General features: G+C 40.8%; 2 protein-coding genes across 2 annotated transcripts; one reads left to right on the top strand and one right to left on the bottom strand.

Moving 5' to 3' along the window:
- The first annotated feature begins 136 nt into the window (after positions 1 to 136).
- Positions 137 to 9,182, top strand: LOC109402134 (valine--tRNA ligase). Its single transcript, XM_019674757.3, has 4 exons — positions 137 to 533; positions 785 to 958; positions 5,584 to 7,518; positions 8,095 to 9,182. The coding sequence occupies exons 1-4, from the start codon at positions 369 to 371 to the stop codon at positions 8,950 to 8,952; spliced, it is 3,132 nt and encodes a 1,043-aa protein (XP_019530302.3). The 5' UTR covers positions 137 to 368; the 3' UTR covers positions 8,953 to 9,182.
- Positions 9,047 to 11,215, bottom strand: LOC109426459 (rab proteins geranylgeranyltransferase component A). Its single transcript, XM_019701980.3, has 3 exons — positions 11,078 to 11,215; positions 9,867 to 11,015; positions 9,047 to 9,762 (listed from the first exon to the last, which is right to left on the bottom strand). The coding sequence occupies exons 1-3, from the start codon at positions 11,124 to 11,126 to the stop codon at positions 9,200 to 9,202; spliced, it is 1,761 nt and encodes a 586-aa protein (XP_019557525.3). The 5' UTR covers positions 11,127 to 11,215; the 3' UTR covers positions 9,047 to 9,199.
- Positions 11,216 to 22,471: the final 11,256 nt, after the last annotated feature.

The following is a 22,471-nucleotide window of genomic DNA, read 5'->3' as shown; positions in this document are numbered from 1 at the left end:
TCAATAAACCTCACAAAAACAAACACATCTAAAACTCTTTCACTTTATGCCAATGGGTTTTATATCAAACTGAACCACCCCGCCGCTTTTCGCAAGACAGCAATCTGTCCAGCACTCGACCGTAAACGTCAAAACTCGTGCACCGCGGACAAAATCGCGTGTTTGTTGGCACTCTCGTCGTCGACCGCTCGCTCGCGAATCCGTGTTTGCTTTTTTCGTCTCGTTGGACTCGCCACCAGGTGCGGATCGTTGAAAAAAAGTCGTGATATTCACGCAAACCAATCCAGTCGTCGGAAATTCCATCCACGGTGGCAAAAACATTCAGTGCACACGTAACACTAGATATCAGCAACCCAGCAGCAATCACCATGTCCGATCCGGTGGAAAATGGTGCCGCGACTGAGGCCCCGGTCAAGACCGAGAAGCAGCTCAAAAAGGAAGCGGAAAAGGCTGCCAAACTGGCCAAGCTGCAGGAGAAAATGAACAAGAAACAGCAGCAGGCGGAACAGGCCGCCGTCAAGCCCAAGGCCGAGGTGAGTCATTCGGATAATAATCGAATAACACGGGATTGCATCAGAAAGTGATATCCGATTTGGAGAAGTTCTAACCTTTCTGATGCTGGTGGTGGGGAGGGGGATGCTGCAGTAGTAGTGCAAAATGCGCAATGGTGCTTGGCGCGGGGGGTTACCTATTCGCAAAAAGAAAGTGAAAGTAAAATTACACGCCTTAATACCTATTTATTTTGATCTCTTTTCTGTTCCTTTTCTTCGTGCCACGATGATAGAAAAAAGCCAAGGAGTCAGCGACGAAAGAGGCGATTGTGTACAAAGGTAACACCCAGGAGGGTGAGAAGAAAGATCTATCCGGGCCGTTCCCGGATGCCTACAGTCCGCAGTACGTGGAAGCTGCCTGGTACAGCTGGTGGGAAAAGGAAGGATTCTTTAAGCCGGAGTATGCGGTAAGTTAATTGATTTAGCCTTAATCTAGAGACTTTCTGCCCTTCGCTGGTAAGTAGAACTTTTATGAGTACGATAAAGGGCAATTAAACTGTTAGGTATGCTCTTACCACTTTTGTCATTCTATGAAGAATCGATTAAAAGCATAGATTGTACAATGCAAAATGGTCTAAAGCAATAAAATTGAACATAAATATGAAGTATAAATAAGGAATCGCGCCACTTGGGCGGTGATTCTATATTCGTCTGTTTTCCACTATAACTCAGTCAAATTTGAACCAATTGGCACAACTTTTGGAATGTGGTGAGATAGGTATAGTATCTACCCGTGTACAACATTTCAAGTCGATTGGATCAAAATTGACTGAGTTATAGTGGCAAGCAGACGAATATGGAATCATCGCCCAAGTGGCGCGATACCCTACAATGCCTGTGATACTTTGATATTTTTTTTTAATTTCTATAAACATTAATCACACACAATTTATACAGTAGTTATTTTTTTAACGAGTTGCAGAAAGTTGATTTTTTCAGCACGAGTCGTACATTTATCCTACGAGGCTTGCTTTTTCATCAAACTGCACATTGATATTCATAACCATGTCTAAGAAAGTCTGATCATATCAGCTATCTAAGGTATTTGAACAAGATAAGTCTTATGTGGTGTTTTTGGTCGGCGCTCTTCGGGGTAATTTGGCCAATGTTTTTCAAAATTCGACACTGATTCTTCATTAGGGCCTAACTGACATTTTTGATTTCTCTTCATCGATCCTCTCTTTGTGTTATTACGGAAAGTGTATTAAGTTTTCCAAAAAAAATTTGGTTCAAATGCGAAGACGACGACTACATCTTGCTCTAGAAACAAAAAGAATAATGATTTCGTTTGTTTTGATCAAGTTATTAGCGAAAGAGAGAGTCGACGAAGAGAAATCGATCAAGTCAGTTTATTTGTTCATTTGTTGTGTGTGCATCAACAGGCAGCAACATGCCCCAATGATGTTTGGTGTTAAAATTATATACATAACATAATACAAAGAGAAATATGCTAGCAAACGAAACAAAAGACATGTCAAAAGGTAAAATACAGGCTTAAATTCTAACACAGACGTAGTCAATTGTTTCTACTGTTAACCCTCTAATACCCAACCCCGCCTTTAGACGGGGTATCTTTTGAGCTTTTTTGTAATTTTTGTTTCGTGGGAAATCAAAACTTCTATATTTTTGGCGGATATTTAGGACTGTTTTGTATATCTCAATATGGTTTTTGGCGTATTTTAAAGCGTATTTACATTTCTTAAAAATCATTGAAAAATTGATGTTATGGTCTCCTTTTAGAAGTAATTGTTTATTTTGTATTGAATCGCTACAATTAACATATTTTAAATTTTTTCCAAACCATTCTATCCTTGTTTAATAGTTTAAGGGGATCGAATACACTCTAAAATAGTTTTCCTTAAAATTACACGGAAAATAAAATGTTATGTGAAACAAATTTAAAATAAAAATATTTCAACAATAATCATAAAATCTTAAAATGTTTTCATCCCAAAAAATCCGTACCCCAAATAGGCTTCCAGGAAAAATATAAAAGTGTGGGGATGTTCAAAAATAAAAATTAGAAAAATCAAAAACTGAAATTCACGAAATCGAGAATTGAAAAGAATCATCTTCCAAAACATGTTTAAATCGATTTTAGATGACAAAAAATGATATTTAGATCAAAATCAAAAATTTGGGTATTAGAGGGTTAAAAAACGAAGAGAATCTCCGGCGAAGAGTTTCCCGGTCCAGATGGAAATCGAAGATTGATGCGACTCTGTTGAAAATCCGTTGTAACCCGTGGATAGCGCCATGCATCGCATAATTAGATCTTCGTAGAGGCAATCTTAGTGGAATGCTATTGCGAAGTGCACGTGGCTGAACGTTCAAATTTATTTGTTCCAGGATTGTCCCACAGTCTATACGTTCTTGTAGCGTGTCTGCAATCATCAGTGCTCTGGTCGTTTCTCTACGGTTACGGAGTAACTTGAGATCGATTAAACGACAGCGGTTTTCGTAGCTCGGTAGACGAATCGGATCCCTCCAAGGCAATTTTCGAAGCACGAAACGGAGAAATCTACGTTGCACAGATTCAATTTTCTCGAAACCGTTGCAGTAAGCCGGGATCCAGACTGCAGAACAGTATTCAAGAATGGAGCGCACTAGGGAGAAGTAAAGATACTTCAGGCAATGGATGTCGGAAAAATTCTTCGCTACTCTTAAGATAAATCCCAGGGCACTGAAAGCTTTGTTGACCGTATACGATACATGCTGGTGGTATATATGTCAGCTGGGCTGGGAGTTCAGTAAAACGGCTAGATCTTTGATATGGTTCACTCGCTCGATAGTGACGCCACGCATGCTGTAGCCGAAGAGAACCGGCTTCTTTCGTCGATAAAACGTGATGACGGAGAATTTCGTAGGATTGACAGTCATTCGGTTCAACGAGCTCCAGTTAGTGAAAAGTTCAATCTGCTGTTGAAGAAATTGACAGTCGGCAAGGGTGCGAATCTTGAGGAACATTTTGAGGTTAACACAGCGAAACAAAAATTGACTTTTGGTCTGTCTCAAGAGCAAGCAAGCATATGTGTCTCTGACAGATTTTGGGCCGCTGAATCCGAATCCGGGCTCAGATTTGCTCCAGCACGTCACAATTTTGAGCTATACCTCAATTTATAGTGCAAAATGTGCGATTTTGGGCTTTTTTGATGGCCAGCCATTAAGCATGAAAATATTTTTTTTAAGCAATCAAAGGGTAAATTGGCCAATTAACATCTAATTTAACGACTTATGCAAAATATTTCGTTTTACCAAATCAAATTTCATAGTTTTAAGCATTTTAGGTTGGGTACTCGCATGCAACTATTGTACTTACCATAAAATGCTTTGATTTGATTGATTGATTGATATTGTACTTACCATAAAATGAAATTTGATTTTATAAAACGAAATATTTGCATGAGTCGTTAATTGACCAATTTACTCTTTGATTGCTTAAAAAAATATTTCCATGCTTAATGGCTTGCAATCTAAAAAGCCCAAAATCGCACATTTTGCACTATAAATTGAGGTATAGCTCAAAATTGTGACGTGCTGGAGCAAATCTGAGCCCGGATTCGGATTCAGCGGCCCAAAATCTGCCAGAGATACATAAGTTTGCTCTTGAGACAAAAAAAAATGTTGCGCTGTGTAATCGGGGTCCTTCAATGATAAGATGGACATCGTTGAAATACAGTAGAAAGATCACCGGTTCCAGGTGACTTCCTTGAGGAACACCAGAAGAAGCGTGAAAGCGTTCTGATCTGAAATCTTCTATGACGATTGGAGAGATACGACCAGAACCAGTGCAAGATATTACCACTGAGCTCGAATCTGTCAATTTTAGCAATAGTAATGTCGTTGTTCAGCTTGTCGAAAGTAGCAGATAGGTCTGTGTAGATGACATCGGTCTGCACGTGTCCATTCATACTTTCGATGATATACGATGTGGGGCACAGGCTAAACACTTCTGCAGAAACCAGGCTAAACATTTCTGCAGAAATTTGAGAAAGAACTCTGACAGAAAGAACTCTGCAGAAATTTGAGAAAGAACTCTCCAGAACTTTACTAGTATCCATCGGAATTGCCATATTGTACCACCCGTTTTTATTCAAAATCGTTAATATTTCATCGCAATTATCATATTTTCTTAATTTTTTCATAGGAATCCCAGTTTTCCTACATCACCAGTAGAAACCTTTACTAAACTTTTAGTAAATACCGTGAGGTGCCCTAATTTCGAGCGGGTCCAAATTTCGCTCACTGATGATATTTACAGATCATAATCATAGAACTAATTGTTGAATTGTCCAAATTTCACTTTATATAGTAGAGCTGAATATACGATGTGGGGCACAGGCTAAACACTTCTGCAGAAACCAGGCTATACATTTCTGCAGAAATTTGAATTTTTTTAGTAAATACAACTTTTATTCATATTGTGGATTTACCGGCTACTTTTATTCCACCGGTCACTTAAAAAATAGTGGCGCGTCGCTGTGTCCGAAATATGTTGGTTACCCTAACTGCATAAATTGTACTAGTTGATCATCTTTGAATTCTCCTTATTGTTTTAAAAAATGTCGATTGTTTTGATGAAATCAAACAATTTTTTTAGGAAACAAGCAAGTCCTGCTCCAGGACTCCTGGAAAATATAATTTTGAAAGCGCTATCTGACCTCAAACTGGTTAATCCTTGGAAACAATATGACCGTAAGAAAGAACGAGCAGCAAAGAAAAAAAGATGCACTATTGTTATTCTTCATCGAGTAGTTTTATTAAAGGTCTTCGGAGCACGAACCGCCTATTAATACAAAGGATGAATTCGGGAAAGTGGGTCATTCGGAGAAAACTGCCATTCAGAGAAACGACATTTGGAGAACCGGCATTCGAGAAAAAGTAGCACAACCACTTCACAAGGAAGACTATTAGCAATTTAATTTGTTTTGCAAAAACTATAAAATTTACATTTTTTGCGAGATTCTCAAGCTTGAAAATTGGTTATAATAAATTGTTGAAGTATCTTTTTTTATTTCTTGTTTCATTCCAGCGCAAGGAGAACAACCCCAAGTTTGTGATGGTGATCCCGCCGCCGAACGTCACCGGTTCATTGCATTTGGGTCACGCCCTGACCAACGCCATCGAGGATTGCATTACGCGTTGGAACCGCATGAAGGGCCGCACCACGTTGTGGGTTCCGGGATGCGATCACGCCGGCATTGCCACCCAGGTCGTGGTGGAGAAGAAGCTGTGGCGCGAACAAAAGCAAACCCGACACGACTTGGGCCGCGAGAAGTTCATCGAGAAGATTTGGCAGTGGCGCAACGACAAGGGTGACCGGATCTACCATCAGCTGAAAAGGTTGGGATCGTCGTACGATTGGTCCCGGGCGTGCTTCACGATGGACCCCAAGCTGTGCAAGGCCGTGACGGAGGCCTTCGTGCGGCTGCATGAGCGCGGACTGATCTACAGGAGCAACCGCTTGGGCAACTGGTCCTGTGCGTTGCGATCGGCCATTTCGGACATTGAAGTGGACAAGGTTGAAATCCCCGGTAGGACTCTGCTGGCCATTCCGGGCTACACCGAGAAGGTCGAATTCGGTGTGCTGGTGTCGTTTGCCTATAAAGTGGAGGGCAGTGATGAGGAGATTGTCGTGGCCACCACCCGCGTGGAGACCATGTTGGGAGATACGGCCGTGGCCGTACACCCGAAAGACGAGCGCTACAAACATCTGCATGGAAAATTTGTTGTACATCCGTTCTGCGATCGGAAACTACCGATTGTTTGTGATGATTTCGTAGAAATGGGCTTCGGAACGGGTGCCGTCAAGATTACTCCGGCTCACGATCCGAACGATTACGAAGTTGGCAAACGTCACAATCTGCCGTTCATCACCATTTTCACGGATGACGGATTCATCACCGGAGAGTATGGAGAATTCACCGGAATGAAACGTTTCGACGCCAGGAAGGCCGTTCTGGCTGCTCTCCAGGCCAAGGGGCTCTACAAGGAAACCGTGGATAATCCGATGGTCGTCCCGATCTGTTCCCGCTCCAAGGACGTTGTAGAACCACTGATTAAGCCCCAGTGGTACGTCAAGTGCGATGAGATGGCCAAGAACGCCACGGAAGCCGTTCGTTCCGGAGAGCTGAAGATCACTCCGGAAGTGCACAAGAAGATTTGGTATCACTGGATGGACGAAATCCGCGATTGGTGTGTTTCGCGTCAGCTTTGGTGGGGCCACCGGATCCCTGCCTATCGAGCTTCCTTCAAGGATCCCAGTCAAAAGCCGGCGGATCTGGATGCAGAATCGCTATGGTTTGTTGGTCGCACCGAGGATGAAGCGTTAGAAAAGGCAGCAAAAGAGTTGAATGTTCCTAAGGAGGCTCTTGCTCTTAAACAGGACGAAGATGTCCTGGATACTTGGTTCAGCTCTGGCCTCTTCCCGTTCTCGGTGTTTGGTTGGCCAGATAACACTGATGATCTGAAGTTGTACTACCCAACTTCCCTGCTGGAAACCGGTCACGACATTTTGTTCTTCTGGGTGGCCCGGATGGTGTTCTTTGGTCAAACCCTACTCGGAAAGCTTCCCTTCCGGGAGGTGTTCCTCCACCCGATGGTGCGTGATGCCCACGGGCGCAAAATGTCCAAATCGCTGGGTAACGTCATCGATCCGATGGATGTGATTACGGGAATTTCTCTGGAAGGTCTCCATCTGCAGCTGCTGGATTCCAATCTGGATCCGAAGGAAATCGAGAAGGCCAAGGCCGGTCAGAAGCAGGACTATCCCAATGGTATTCCGGAATGTGGAACCGATGCCATGCGGTTTGCACTGTGCGCTTATAATACTCAGGGACGGGACATCAATTTGGACATTATGCGCGTGCAGGGCTATCGGTTCTTCTGTAACAAGCTGTGGAACGCCACCAAGTTCGCGCTGATGTACTTCACCGGGGAGGAGCGTTATGATGTGCTGCAAGAATTGGTAAGTTTTTAAACTTTTATCAGGTTCAGCTGTTTAATACATTAGGGGCCTGTCCATTAGCTTCGTAGACTGTTGGGGGGAGGGTTAGGGTCAGGGATGGGAACACTCACTTGCAAAGAGTTACACTCACTTGCTATTTTCTCAGCTCAGAAGCGTGCAAACCAGGAACGATGTATGGACGATTTTTGCCTTGTGGTTTTGTCTAAAACTTTGCCGAAATAGAGTAGAGGTCGCACATGAATTCCAAAGTTGTGATAGAGCTGTGAAAGCGACTCTCCACGAGGTGAGTGTAATTTACATTCACTTCGTGGAGTTGCGTTTGCAGCTTCCTCACGACTTCGGTATGCGTGTGCGACCCCTAACCTATTCGGCAAAGTTTTAGACAAAACCACAAAAGTCACCATACATCGTTTTTTGATTGCATGCGTCTGAGCTGAGAAAATAGCAAGTGAGTGTAACTCTTTGCAAGTGAGTGTTCCCATCCTTGGTTAGGGTTAGATCAAACACTTGATCTAATGCTGCGCGCTTCTCCTGAATCATTGAAAAAAAAATCGTAACACATTCCCCTCTCTTCAGACTGGTTCCGAGAGCAACATTGACCGCTGGATCCTGTCCCGCTTGGCCAACTGTATCGACGTTTCCAACAAAGGGTTCGAAAAGTACGAATTCGCCCAAACGACAAGCGCATGTTACGACTTCTGGTTGTACGATCTGTGTGACGTCTACCTGGAATGTCTAAAACCAGTTTTCCAGTCCGGTTCGGAAGAAGCCAAGGCTTCCGCCCGGAAGACGCTCTACACCTGTTTGAACCTGGGTCTGAAGCTGCTGTCGCCGTTTATGCCGTTCATCACCGAAGAGTTGTATCAGCGACTTCCGCGTGCTGATGTGGACCAAGTGGCCAGTATTTGCGTGGCTCCCTATCCGGAAGTGGAGAGCTCAAATTGGCACAACGAACAGTTGGAAAAAGACTTTGAATTTGTGCAGCGTGTGGCCAAGGTTATTCGATCGGCCCGAAGTGACTACAACCTGCCGAACAAGACCAAGACTGAGGCTTTTGTGCTGTGCAGCGATGACACCACTAAGGAAACCCTGGAACGTTTTGCCGGGGATTTGACGACCATGTCCTACTCGCAGATTAGCTTCATCAGCGATGCTCCGCCAGCGGGTTGTGCTATTTTGACCGTGTCCGGTGCTTGCATTGTCCATCTGCTGCTGAAGGGTCTCATCGAGGCTGACAAGGAAGTGGAAAAACTCAACAAGAAGAAAGACAACCTGAGTTCAACCGTTGGCAAACTGGAGCAGGCAATGGGAGCGGCCGACTACGAAACCAAGGTCCCTGAGGAGGTCCGGAAGAACAACAAGGAAAAGCTCGACCAGTCCAAGATCGAAATCGAACGTATCATTGCAGCAATAGAGACCCTGAAGATGATGTAAGGCCAGGTCGTCCAGGAAGAACCGAAACATTTCACTTGAAAAGCATTTTTGTGTATTAGGCTGCCGAGTGCTAAAATAACAATTACGATGCAAGTTCACTTTAAGCAGGAGAGTAGTAATTTATTATTGACGCTAAATGTTACAATAGAAAAGCGCTGCGATTTTACACATACACGGATTAAACAATAATATCAACACAGTTGGAATAAATTATTAGGCAAAAGCAAGCATTTCTAGGAGTGTAAATTTATTTCTGCTCAAGGCATTCCTCGGCATTGTCGATTGCATCTTCTTTGGCTTCCTGAGCGTCATCCGAAACAGTCCTGACCGCAGCTGCTGGGCTCGTTTCCGGTGAGGAATCACCTTCCTGGCACTCACGAGCGCTTTCCACCTTGTCGCTTTCCTCGGCGCTGGCAACCACTTCCTGGCCCTGATCCGTTGGGTCCTCGTCGCCGATGATGATTTCCTCCGGATCGGGTGCCCTCGGCAGGAACTCCTCGTCCGGATAGATGTCTTTGAAAATAGCTCGCGCTCGCGATATACTCTCGTCAAAGTCCAACTCGTACAAGGGACCGCATGCCAAATGAACCCCACGAGGAAGGCTACCCGAAGAGTGTTGGCATGCAATGCAGCTTGGAATGTTGAAATACAGCTCGTATAGGATGGTTGATGTGGTGTTCTCTGGGGCTTCTTCTGCATCTGGTGGTGCTTCCGGCTTGAGATACTCTTTGGAGAAAATCTGAGACACGTACGGTTCCAGGTCAACTTTTGGTTCGCCACTCACGGATTTGGCCGTCACGTGGATAAGGTCTGGAACGGAAAGAAATCTAAGGTTAACACATTTCTACGATATCGAAGAGCAGTTTTAAATTTCATTCAACCGGTACGTTGTTGAACAAAAATTCACAACTTACAGATATCTTTCGGGCACGTGCCACTGAAATGTGACAACTGGATGATGGTCGCTCCGTCTTCGTGTCCTTCCACTGGCGGCAGTTTCATGAGCGACACTCCACCTCCTCCAGGGTTCTGCGACACTCCACCCAAAGGTACATTCGTCAAAAATACTGCTCGAGCCATGTGTCCACAATGCGAACCGTTTCGTTTCTCTTCCTGCTTATCGCCTTCGAAAATATCCTTCGTCACATAGCCCTGTCCGAGGACCACCGACTTGGCCTCTATAGTTTGATTGCCACATTTCAACGACTGGAAGCGTTTGCCTTGTTCATCGGTTGAAAAAATAATTTCCTCGATGGGTTTACTCAAACAATAAACTCCGCCAAATACCGCACACAATCGACAGAAGCACTGAGGAATCTCTCCGCATCCGTACATTGGAAAGAGGAACGGACTGTTCCCATACCGGCCCAAACTCAGAAGAAACTTTTTCACTCCTTCCAGGCCGGCTCGGCAGCCAGTGTGATCATTCCCCATTGCAATCGTGTACAGCAGATAGTGGATCAAATTCGGCGTCAGTTTCTGGTTCTTCAAATACTCCAGAAAGGTCTTTCCCTCCACGTCTTGTCCCTCGTGTTGACCACTTTCCTCCGTGTCCCAGTTGGCACAACTCTGCAGGAACTTCATCAGCAGTCGCTTCTCCACCACGTTCACATCCCGACTGGTAAACACGTCCGACCTCGAACACGGAACCGTCATGATCCTCCCATTCCAGATCGTTGCCACCCGGTCCACTGCACGAAACTCCGCATACCGACAGATATTAGACGAAATCAACAGCTCCACCATTGCACCTCGAGAGTACAACAGCTTCGGAGACAGATCCACATTAAACCGACGGAACTGCTCTAAAATCTTCTCTCGGTTCCAACCGTCCACGTCGCCCAACTCTTCAAAGTTGTACCATTCCTCGCTGACCTTTGTCACTGGGGTACCCTTCCTTGCCAGCGATTCGTTTTCCGCCCTACAACACTCCTCCGCATAGTTCCTCAAACTCTCCAGATTGAACGACGACCAATACCCGCCGTAGAACTCATTCGTATCCAAATGCAGAACCGTATTGCCGATCCGGCTGGCGGCCGCAGCCACTATCGATTCCGATAGACCTGCGAAAATTTCCACATCAAAACAAAGACCAGTTTTTCGCCTCGCCGTCACGGAAACTTACCCGTTCCCACCACGATCAGGTCGAATGCATTCGGAGGATCTTCGTCCATCCTGGATCAACTGCTGGCGATAGAGTTTTCCGCAATTTATGTGAGGAAAATCTGCTTCCCTCTGATGGTGATAAGAAACCAAAACCAACAAAAACGCAGATTGATGAGTAATGTTTTGGGGTCATTCAAATATTACGTAACGCAAAATTTGGCCATTTTAGACCCCCTTCCACCCCCTTTAGCGTTACATAATATTTGAACGAACCCTTTGATTCGGAGTTCGGTGAACGCGCTCCAAACAATTTTCGAAAAGGGCTTAGAGCACCTTTAACGTAGAGTCCCTATAATTAGAGTCTGGCGGACTGTCACTTTAGACCGGAGCCAATCGAGCATGACGTCATAGTGTCCTCACTGATAAATGCTACACCGTGACGTCATGCTCGATTGGCTCCGATCGAAAGTGACAGTCCGCCAGACTCTAACTAGACTGACTCTACTTTAACGGTGCGCTTCTATACCCCGTTTGGCAGCCCTCCATCATTGCAGCAAACTTTACCGGTCGCTGCTGGATGCGCTCGCAAAATAGTAGCGCTATGGGGTCGTTCAAATATGACGTCCATCATTTAGGGGGGAGGGGGGGTCTGAGAAAGTGTGACACTCCATGTATTAGGTATACGAAAAAGCGTGACACAGGGGGGAGGGGGGGTCTAAAAATCCCGAAAAATGCTGGACGTCATATTTGAATCGTCCCTATGGGTGGGTGACCAAATATTAGTAGCGGGACAGTTGCGCTGCTAAAAATTCTATGGGAATATGACAGCCCTCCCGATACGAATCAGGGTGACTAATTTGATTGCTACCGGTGTGGAAGAGGGTGGTTAAGTCAAAAAGGTAGCGCTGCGTGGGTTGCTCGAATAGTAGCCGCCGTTAATGTTGCTCTACAGCGCTTAGGTCTTTTTGTTTTTTTATTCATAAACCGTATTTAGAAATCAAACACTGTATTAGTTACACTTATGCAGTAAATGATCGCAGGGTGGCCACCCAGTCGGGAATTTCGGGAAAACCGGGAAAAGCTCGGGAATTCGAAACCACCGGGGAAAAGTCGGGAAAACCTCGGGAATTGTTGCCAGCCACCGGGAATTTCCAAAATTCTAAAATTTGTACAGTCTCCAGAAGCATAAGTACGAGAATCTGTGGGAAATGCAGTCAACTATGTTGTATAACATAGTGGGTGAACTGGCTTAAAAACCATTCTTGGAAATTAATATCTTGTCGTCGAGTCATGACAATTAAAGTTAATCATAGTGATGTTACCTAACATCACAATTTGAAAAATTTTAAAGATATTCTAAAGAACATTGTGGTGGAAAGACTGTTTGAGACACATTCAAATATTCATAGATTCATATGTCACTTTAGCATTTTAGGATGTACATGTTCCTGAAAACATCAAGTGTTGTGGGTGGTAGGGTGAGTAATTAATACGAAACCGGTTTTGAGAGCGATGTTTATATTAAACGAATGTGCTTCAACTGTAATATTGAAATTTAAGGTAAGTACAATGTTTAAATCCAACTGTATCATGTCACTTACAATTCGGTGGGTATTTACAGATTGCTCACCCTATTCTAGGTTCTGAGCACCACGCGGTGAGTGGCCTAAATAGTTTAAAGCTGGTAAGTATCATATAATCACTTATTAATATTTCTTACTTTTTTTCTATTTTCAGGTAGATCACTAGACTGGATGCTGACACGGATTTGGAAAACGGAATACGACCTGGACAATTCGCTGCATTAAGAATAATTCATGTATTACTTAATTCATTCGTCACTAGCAATCTTTTAACTAACCTCAATAACTCAATAAAGAATTATATCCAACTAGGTTTATTCACAAACCTTTTAATTGTCCACGATTTATAACAACTTCGAATTCACTAGTTTAATTGAAATTTCACTTTTGTCGTCTAAATTATTATTAGTTAACTCACAAACTTTAACCTTTCTCGTGACCGATATTTGCCGAACTATATCCAAGTGACCGGAAACACCTTTTTGACAAGTTGTCAACTCTGGTTGACAGCGGTCACACGTCTTGCCGCGACGCCTCGACTTTAACGCAACGCGTCAGGAGTGATAGGTGGCAGGATTGCCAGCTTGGCCACTTCTGCGTTGACATCAAGCGTCCTATAAAAGTTTTATAAAACATAACAAAAATTATAACTTCTTTCTAAAAAATTATCCTTGTACAATCTCTAGGAGAATATTTGATATAGCCTTTGTCCTTTGAGCGAAAAGTCTTTGAGAAATTTGGATGCTGATAAAATTTTGAATGAATGAATGTTGTTTATGTTGCAAGAAATGGAGAAAACAACAACACTGTTGCCCAAAGATTTACTCAAACAGCATCAAATTAGCCAACGAAACATAATACCCACGCTTTTTGCACAATTTCATAGCAGAAACGGAGAAATGGCCGTCTCACCATACTAAAATTCCGCTCATTACTACAAATCTAGTACGTCACCGATCTGTCCTATTGCCCCAAGAATAAATTAAAATTAAAAATTATGAAATTCTGGATGAGTAATTCTGGTAAAAACATTTTTACAATTCAAAAATAGTTAGTGAAAAACAATTAAAAGAGTATTTGAAGGGATTTTTAGTATCTGATTAAATTCCTCAAAGCACGCCTATTGTAGCTTATAAAAGTTCTTCTAATATTTTGTTTGAAAGATTTCTGTGTTTTTCATGTAGCTCTTGGATGTACTCATTTATTGTATTTACTTGTGAATAAAAATGTTCAGAGAAAACCGGAGTAAGATATCGGGAAAATCCCGAAGCTTTAGCAGAAGTCCCTGGTAAAACTCCTGGTTCAGCAAATTCTCGAGAATTTTAAACTACCAATTGAAATTCTCATTGAGTATTCAAAAGCATCTGGAGCAATATAGTTGTATGACTTATGGAAATAAATAATTCCCAAATAATGAATTTGTCTCTACATTTAGGGGGAAATACTTTCTCAAAAACTAATCTTTCAGGAATTCCTGGAGAAATTGTTGACATAGGGAAAATGTGATCAGAATTAAATCTCTGAGAGCTTCATATTTCGATCGCTGATGAAATAACTGAATGCTAGACGAATATCAGACAAAATCTAAGATTTGGGAGCATCCATTAAGTACGTCACGCCAAAATTGGGAATTTTCGACCCCCCCCCCCCTCTCCCCCCTTCGTACGGGTTTTTCCTATACTAAATACATTGCTTGTCACACTTTTACAACCCCCCCCCCCTCCCCCCTAGGACCGTGACGTACTTAAAGGATGAACCCTTTCTTTGATCTCTCAAATTTCTCCTAGAATTTACGATTCTAGCGTAAGTAACCTGCCTGACTTTCTGCAGTAGCCATTTACGGTTACCATAAAGTTCGCCACTGGTTTTCTATTAAAATATCTTGAAAATGACCATCAAAAATACAACCCTGAAGATTTCTCTAGAAATCGTTTCCAAAATTCTTTCACGAGTAATCTTTCCAGATATTCCACCAGAAGTTCATCCAGAATGTTTTTATTTCTGGGCATTCTGTTATTGCCTATTAGTTACCCAAACGAACTTACCAAGATTTTTTCAGAAGAAATTTTTGGAATATTAGGGTGGGGCGGGGCAAGATGGGTCGCCTAAGGATGGATCAGCATAACTTTGTGAATACAAATCGTATTGGTTTGTATTCGTCCGCTACTCTTTAATACACTAGTTAGCTATGCTAAAAGTCCATAAAAAGTTCATTAAAAACAAAATATGATGTTAAACAAGCAGTTTTAAAAAGTGATCGATTTTGCGCCGTGAAAAAAGTGCGGGGAAAGATAAGTCACCTTTTAAGTAATTCACATTTTCTCAACGAAAAACGTCAAAATATAAGATTTGATCCGCATTTATATATGCTCCATATCTATACTGAGTAAACAAGACCTACTAGTAAACATTTTATAAATTTATTTGGAATATAAAAAAACTTTACGATTTGAGTGGTCTTAAGGCGACTTGAAAATCGATGTTTTCACTAAAAAAATATCATAATTTTATGTTATAATTTTGAGCGTTCATTCCGCTTGATTAAAGTTATTTATGAGATGGTCTTGTAATAAAAAATAAATAACTTTTGAATGCTCCAAAAATACGTTCAAAATTGAAGGTGACCCATCTTGCCCCGCGGCCGTTTATAAGGAGATTATATGGAATGTATCGCATAAGAAAAATGACTGAAAACCATTTTATTTTTTATTTCCAATGAGAGTGAATAATTTTTCAATAAATGCCCCAAACTTTTGTATATTCATGCTGGTCATCTAACAAAATTATTAACCCTCGAGCAGTCGCGTCTTTGACTACCTGCAACGACGCCACGCTCACGCTGTGTACCACAAGCGTGCATTTTTTCATAGTGCGTGTACTCAGTACACGACGCGACCGCTCCCGGGTTAACATAATCAAAACATGACTAATGCGCCCGAAAATGGCACTGACCCATCTTGCCCCGCCCCACCCTACTAAGAAATCCACTAATAATAAGTTCGTAAATCCTATAATCATACTGAGAATTTCGACCCCCTCAGGATTATTTTTTTTATTTTTATTTGCTTAAACAACTGCATAATTTGTACTAGTTGGTCATCTATGAATTTAAGGAATGTTTAATGAAAATATCGTAAAACTTCAATGCCCTTCATTGGATACGAGACAAACAACAAACAACTTATTTTCAAGTTCATATTAATACTAGGTATGTTAAATCCAAGGATTTGAAAATATTCATTATTCTCTCAAATTTTTCTTAGTAAGTTATGTTTAATTTTCACTGTAAATCATCCTATTTTAGAATCGGGAAAATTTCAAAAACCTATCGGGAAAACCGGGAAAAACTCGGGAATTTTATTTGCTGCTCTGAGTGGCCACCCTGGCTGCGTACACTCAAATTAATTTACTGATAGAATCTAAGTGCAGAAAGCACATAGATTAGGAACGAGAGAGAAAAAAATCGTTCTAAGTGCAACTAATAAAAATTAAAAGTTACATCATTATATTTCATTCTTCATATAATATATTTAGAGTGGAGCAACATAAAAAGCAACCCGGTCAACATAAAATCCAAACACTAACATAACAAACTGAATCGAACATGGCGTGCTCAGATAACACGCATTTGGTTGCGGAATATTGAAAAAAAAAATCCATATGTGGTGCTCCGTCACCCGAGTCGTTTGCAGTTTTTGAAGGTAGGTAGTGCATTTGTTATTCAACCTTTAAGAACCTTTTCAAACTACGTACATTCCTTTTGTATTTCTATAGAATTGCACTTCATTGTAGCCGCTCCTTCACCGTCTCCAAGGACGAAGGCGTGGACGATTTGGGAGCTGCCGGATCCTAGACCGAATGCAGCTGCGATGAGGATGTGCTTTTTGGTCGGCTAACAGTTTGGTAGGGTCTAAATTGATTACTTTAGCGTTAAGTTTAGCAAATAAAATCAGTTTGATCGTGAACTATGCGAAATTTGGATTTATTTACATTTTGAAGCTAAGCCCACGTGTAAATTGTGTTGTTATTCGTCATAATGAAAACTATGCTCTGAACGATTGGAAATCAACAGCGATGCACATACAGGGGATAGACAAAATGATCGGGACAGGCAAAATTTTCACTTTCCAAAAAATGTTCAATTAGTTGTAACTTTCCGAAAAGTGCATCAAATATTCTCAAATTTTTACTGTAAGTTCTTCAACTAGTTGTGTATCAGTGAACGAAATTTGGAAAAGATCGGACAATTCTTCACGAAGTTATAAAGATTTTTGAAAAAGATAAAATTATCCGATAGCCAACTTTGAGCTGTCATATCTCCGGATTCAATGAACCGATCGCAATGAAATTTTGACCATTCATGACTTATATAATGAACTCTGGAAAACATTTAACTTAACTTGAAATTTTTAACAAGCGAAAAAGTTATAGCGATTTTATTTTTTCCACGATTTTTTAGTAAATTGGTCTATTTTTAATATGCATCCTATTACTTTTTCAATTTATTGGCGGCTATGTTGTTACTTTCCTTCAAAACGCATTTATATATAAGTCAATTAGAGGAAAACTAAATGAACTATAACTTGCATCTTGAATTTTGAAACGATGTTGATGTTTTGGATAAGTTGGTGTTTTTTTAGAAAAATAACCTAATCGTTATAACTTTCTTCCGTGTTAAGAATATTAAGTTAAGTCAATGGTTTTTCATAGCTTATTATATAAGTCATAAATGGTCAAAATTTTATTGCATTCGGTTTATTGAATCCGGAGATATAACAGCTCAAAGTTGGCTATCGGATAATTTTACCTTTTTCAAAAATCTTTATAACTTCGTGAAGAATTGTCCGATCTTTTCCAAATTTTGTCCACTGATACACAACTAGTTGAGGAACTTACAGTAAAAATTTGAAAATATTTGATGCACTTTTCGAAAAGTTACAGCTAATTGAACATTTTGTGAAAAGTGAAAATTTTACCTGTCCCGATCATTTTGTCTATCCCCTGTACATTCTATCATGATTGAATCGGCAAAGACTCAATAGCGCTGCACTTATTTTCCAAGTGTAAAAGCAACTGGTCACAATCTAAGTGCAGAACTTTTAAATTTAATATGTTATTTTTTCTGAGTGTATGACTGCTCCCTGGTGCTGTCTAGCGCCAAAAATAGCATACTACACTCAGAAATAATAGAAATCGTAGACGGTTTAAAAGTTAATCTTTTTTGTCATTAGCAGCGTTTAAACACACTTCAGTTTAAAAGATATACTGATGCCAACTATTAATTTAAACTTAGCCAGATTTGAGTGAGAATATATTTTTAAGTGTTTAATTCAGCCGCCAGAAAACTTCGTTGCAGTTTGCTCATCGAAATTATATTTTCTGCTACAAAACTATCTTTTGCACCACGATTCTACTGCAAATTTAATATAATTCATCAAAAAACGCGGAAAGGTAAGTCTTGAAATACATAATTGTTACTGAACGACATTAGAATTCAATCGTTCAGCAGGGCAGCACCAATAATCTTACCACTGGATGCACAACGATGGACATTACGTTGCTGATTCCTATCCCAATCATCGATCGGAATCTTCAAGAAGTGAAACTAGCTCTGCAGCTCCAGCAGCGGTTTATTTATGCAGCTCCGGAAACGAGCAGGAGTGCGAAGGTTATACGATAGCCAGCGGTGGATAAGGAGGAATTCGTGATTAAGAATATCACCCCGGCGGAGGATTCCGCAACGATGGCTGCAGCGGTGGTGGACCCCCACGTGAGACACAGAATCGATTTAGCGACGGCCAAGCTGAAAACGTTCGATTTCGACAATTTCCTGTGCAACGAGAACGGCCAGAATAATGTGTCGGAGATGGGAATTGACTCGAACATCGACCAAACGCGATACACAGGTGAAAGATTACCGAGCAGATCCCATATTAAATTTTGTACACAAATCTTATACTTAGTAAAATAGTTTGCTTGCTTCGTTATTCCTTGTTTATTTTTCTAATGAAAAAGAAAATAACACAGCTTAAACAAATTTTCGATATATCCAGGTTAAACTGGCATTAATATTTGCAACTTATACTGGACTTCGTTTTTATCGAAGTTATACTAGACCAGTATATCCTGCATATAAACCAAGCCTGGGGTCAACTAGGAGAAATGAATTTAGCGTGGGATTTATACTATTTAGTTTAGATTTTTTTCTGAGTGTACATTGAAATTAAAAATTAAATTTTCGAACAGCAACGGACATTGGCCCTTTTGAAAATTTTCTTTGACTTGGGCCCCAATACTTTGGCCTTTTGATAATAAGCAAACGACTTAGGCCCTAGTACATTGGCCCTATGAGCAACTATGAATCGACTTAGGCCCTTTTGAATTGAGCTTATTTTGAGTAAAAATAAGTTATTGACGATCTTGCGCCAAATACGACGCACAGGCAAACAAAATTATCCCACCACAAAATATGCACACCGGTTTCAGCATACATTGGTTGATGTTACCGCTACAGTTTTCCAGTAACGGAGCGTTATTTTGGGGTGGTGTTTCGACTAATCGGTTTGTTTATGCACTGTTTCCTTTGTTGTTGGATGTGTGAGCATTGTGTTGTCAAAGATTGAACATTTGCACGATCGTCGCGAAATCCTTGCAAAGCTCAATAGTTTGCATAAGTTTTCTTATATTTTACGTGGATATGCAAGATAGGATTAGATTCAAATCAAAATCATGAAAAATCCAAGTAACGTGCCAAAGGGCCTAAGTAAAATTGAGATCTAGTTCAACTTGGGCCCTTTTACTTCGACTTAGGCCCAAAAGCAACTATGATTTTACTTAGGCCTTTTGAAAAATCATCAAAAAGGTCATGTTAAAATGGGTTTTTGGCGTGGATGAGGAAGTGTATCGATAGATTACGTGAAACTTGATAGGAATAACGGAAAATCTCGTTTGTTTACATTTTCGACTTAGGCCCTTATCACATGTTACGCTAGATTTGGAATGGGAGCTTAACGGTCGTTTGTGAAAACCCATTAATGGGTGAAAAAACACCCATTTTCGCTAGAAGTGCCTCTCCCCATTTAATGGGTAAAGGCTGTTTACCCATTAACGGGTAAACACAGTTTATGTCAAATGATGGGTAATTTTTTACCCATTTTAAAAATGCGGCGGTACCGCAAAATGGGTGAAAAAATACCCATTTTGAGGAAGAAGTTTTGAGCAGGAAATTTCAATGGAATTCAAATAAAATGAACTGAGAATAGTCAGTCTTCAGGCTTTATTTAAAAAATAATACATTTTCTTGCGCTTGTACAATATATTAGTTACATTCACATTATAATTACTGCTGAAAATCATCATCCTACTGGAATCCGGAAGCTTGAACATCCTGGTGGTGTATTCCAAATTGTAACCTTAAAATTGTCAAAAATTTGCACATGAAATATTGACAACTATAGTATTGAATAATGTGCGTTACTTACCTTTTGTATAGAGCACGGTGTTATAGTTTCTTTGAACTAATGCAGGAAACCTTCAGCAAGCGGGAGCAGTAAAATAATTGTTCACTTTTGAACAGAAGAACCTCTCGACTTTCCCAACGTTCTAACTACTTTTTCACCCATTAATGGGTAGATGGTCTGATCCTTTAAATGGGTATTTTTTTACTCTTTTTATTTTCTTGAGTTCACCCATGTTTTGACAGATCTGCATGCTTCTCAAAAATGAGTGTTTTTTTACCCATCGATGGGTTTTCTCAAACAACCGTGTTGCACAGTGACGTCACTTTTTATCTCCTTCTCTTTCTCTCCTACGGCGTCGACCCATATCCGAGTAAACATTGCCCTCAAAATTTTGAGGGCAATGTTTACTTTTTGTATGAGAATTTGCGAGGTTATGTTTTTAGTGCAAGCCTCTATATTAATGGGAGTAATGCTTTTTACGCTTTTTTAGGCCATATAGCCATATAAATTAAACTGAGAAAATTCGTTTTGTTATGTCTAGATTGAGTTTAAATAAGGGCGAAAGTAACATGAGCGAGTTCTCTTCATCGACTCTCTCTTCTTCAATTATTAAAGTGACAAGATGCAAGTTTCATTAAACTTTTTCACGCTTAAACGAAAGATTGCGATGCAATCTAGCGTCTAAGTGTAAAAAAGTTCGATTGAATTTGCATCTTGTCACTTTAATTTGCAGAAGAGAGAGTCGATGGAGAGAACTCTCTCATGTTACTTTCGCCCTTATTTAAACTCAATCTAGATGTTATAATCTTTATTTTGTGCATCCCAGCATAATCACTCAGATGATCTAAACCAGGAATCGTTTATCGCGAAGTGATTTCATCCGACGGCTGCCCTGATAAAAATTTCCAATAAAATCACCATAAACTACCATTGAATAATGATAAATTTGACTATTCAACAACAAATTATATTGTGTACGTATTTTCCTGCTGAAAATGGTGTATTGGAACTACAATACGTGTACAATAAAATCAATGGCACTAGAGATTTCAATAATAAAAACACCATAAGTTGAATGGTAGTTGACTTGATTTTTTTCCAGAAAATTTGGATTTTTTTATGGTACATAACAACCCCCATTTTCTATTGATACATAAGATTTCTATTGTAAAAGTGACATTTACAATACATGCTATGGTTGAAAACCATAAGATCTGTTGTTACTCTATCGTTTTAAACAATTGAATTAATGGTAAGTACCATTCAATTCAGCGTCTTGTAACAATCCATTCTGTTGAATCTCTATGATCTTTTTTATCAGGGTGACAATCCAAGACAGCTCCCATCCTGAGACGAGACTCGCGAAGAGGAAAAAAAGCAACGTCAAGTGCAGCCTAACTGAGCTGTCAGTTGTAGCCCGTTTGATTACGTTACCTAAAACGAGGAAAGTATTGCTATCCGAGATAAATTCTGAAGCCAAAATTCACTCCGAGCAGGATTTTCTTCTCCTGTACTGTCAAAAATAAATTGAAATCAAAATATTCCAATGATTACTTTGCTTGGCGATTGTTGGCGATGCAAAATTTCACCTCAACATGATTTTGTGCGTGAATGGGATTCAGTCACACTGCATGTGAGGTGATGTGGTCACGTACGTGTTTGAACCACCAGCCCAAAACATAATGTCAACACAGATAGGAAGAAGAAAAAATAACAAAGTGGAGAAAAAGAAGACCGTCTTCGCGAGTCTCGTCTCAGCTCCCATCCGGCGGCATCAAAAACAGTATTAGCCTGTTTTAGCCAAGGTGCATACCGTTAACAAATCATACGGGGGCGGTCTGGCGTGATCTGAGGCTGCGCGTCTCGAACGCAGCTTAATCACAGACAAACAGACGTCTCATTCTACTCACTTCTCATCGTTTCCCTTTTTAACGGATTATTCAAATATTCCATAGTTCGCAAATCGCGCGCTCATGGCGCTCGCATCGTTTTACTCCTGTTTGACGTTTGCTCACTACCGCCATCTACTCAGTGGGTTTGCGTACCACTGCGTAATTAGCATTGGGCGATTATGTTTGCGTGACGATGATTTTTATCGCATTTTGTTCCAAGTGATACGTCTGTTTGTCTGTGGCTTAATGCTGGTAATCCAAGATAAGCGCTACAATAGAGATTTGAGTCACGATATTTATCAGCCTAATCATGTTGCTGCTGATAAAACAAAACAATGAGCCAAATACATAGTTGTCACTCTCGAAAAACGAATAGGGACAAAAAGAGCCGAACGAGCCAAACAACCTACCAAAACAAATCTGTCAAAAGTGGTCAAATATTTGGCGTCTGGGCAAACAGTTTACTAGCACCTTACAC

Source organism: Aedes albopictus, unplaced genomic scaffold, assembly GCF_035046485.1.
Source record: "Aedes albopictus strain Foshan unplaced genomic scaffold, AalbF5 HiC_scaffold_189, whole genome shotgun sequence".
NCBI classification, from domain to species: Eukaryota; Metazoa; Arthropoda; class Insecta; order Diptera; family Culicidae; genus Aedes; species Aedes albopictus.
Note: the sequence above shows the minus strand (reverse complement) of the source record. Positions and strands in the feature narration are given on the sequence as shown.

Excerpts from the sequence above, each read along its gene's own strand:
- LOC109402134 (XM_019674757.3), top strand. The coding sequence starts at position 369 with ATGTCCGATCCGGTGGAAAATGGTGCCGCGACTGAGGCCCCGGTCAAG. Across the intron at positions 959-5,583 it reads TCTTTAAGCCGGAGTATGCG|CGCAAGGAGAACAACCCCAA; the intron begins GTAAGTTAATTG and ends GTTTCATTCCAG. Across the intron at positions 7,519-8,094 it reads ATGATGTGCTGCAAGAATTG|ACTGGTTCCGAGAGCAACAT; the intron begins GTAAGTTTTTAA and ends CCCTCTCTTCAG.
- LOC109426459 (XM_019701980.3), bottom strand. The coding sequence starts at position 11,126 with ATGGACGAAGATCCTCCGAATGCATTCGACCTGATCGTGGTGGGAACG. Across the intron at positions 11,016-11,077 it reads CCTGATCGTGGTGGGAACGG|GTCTATCGGAATCGATAGTG; the intron begins GTAAGTTTCCGT and ends AAATTTTCGCAG. Across the intron at positions 9,763-9,866 it reads CACGTGCCCGAAAGATATCT|ACCTTATCCACGTGACGGCC; the intron begins GTAAGTTGTGAA and ends TTTCCGTTCCAG.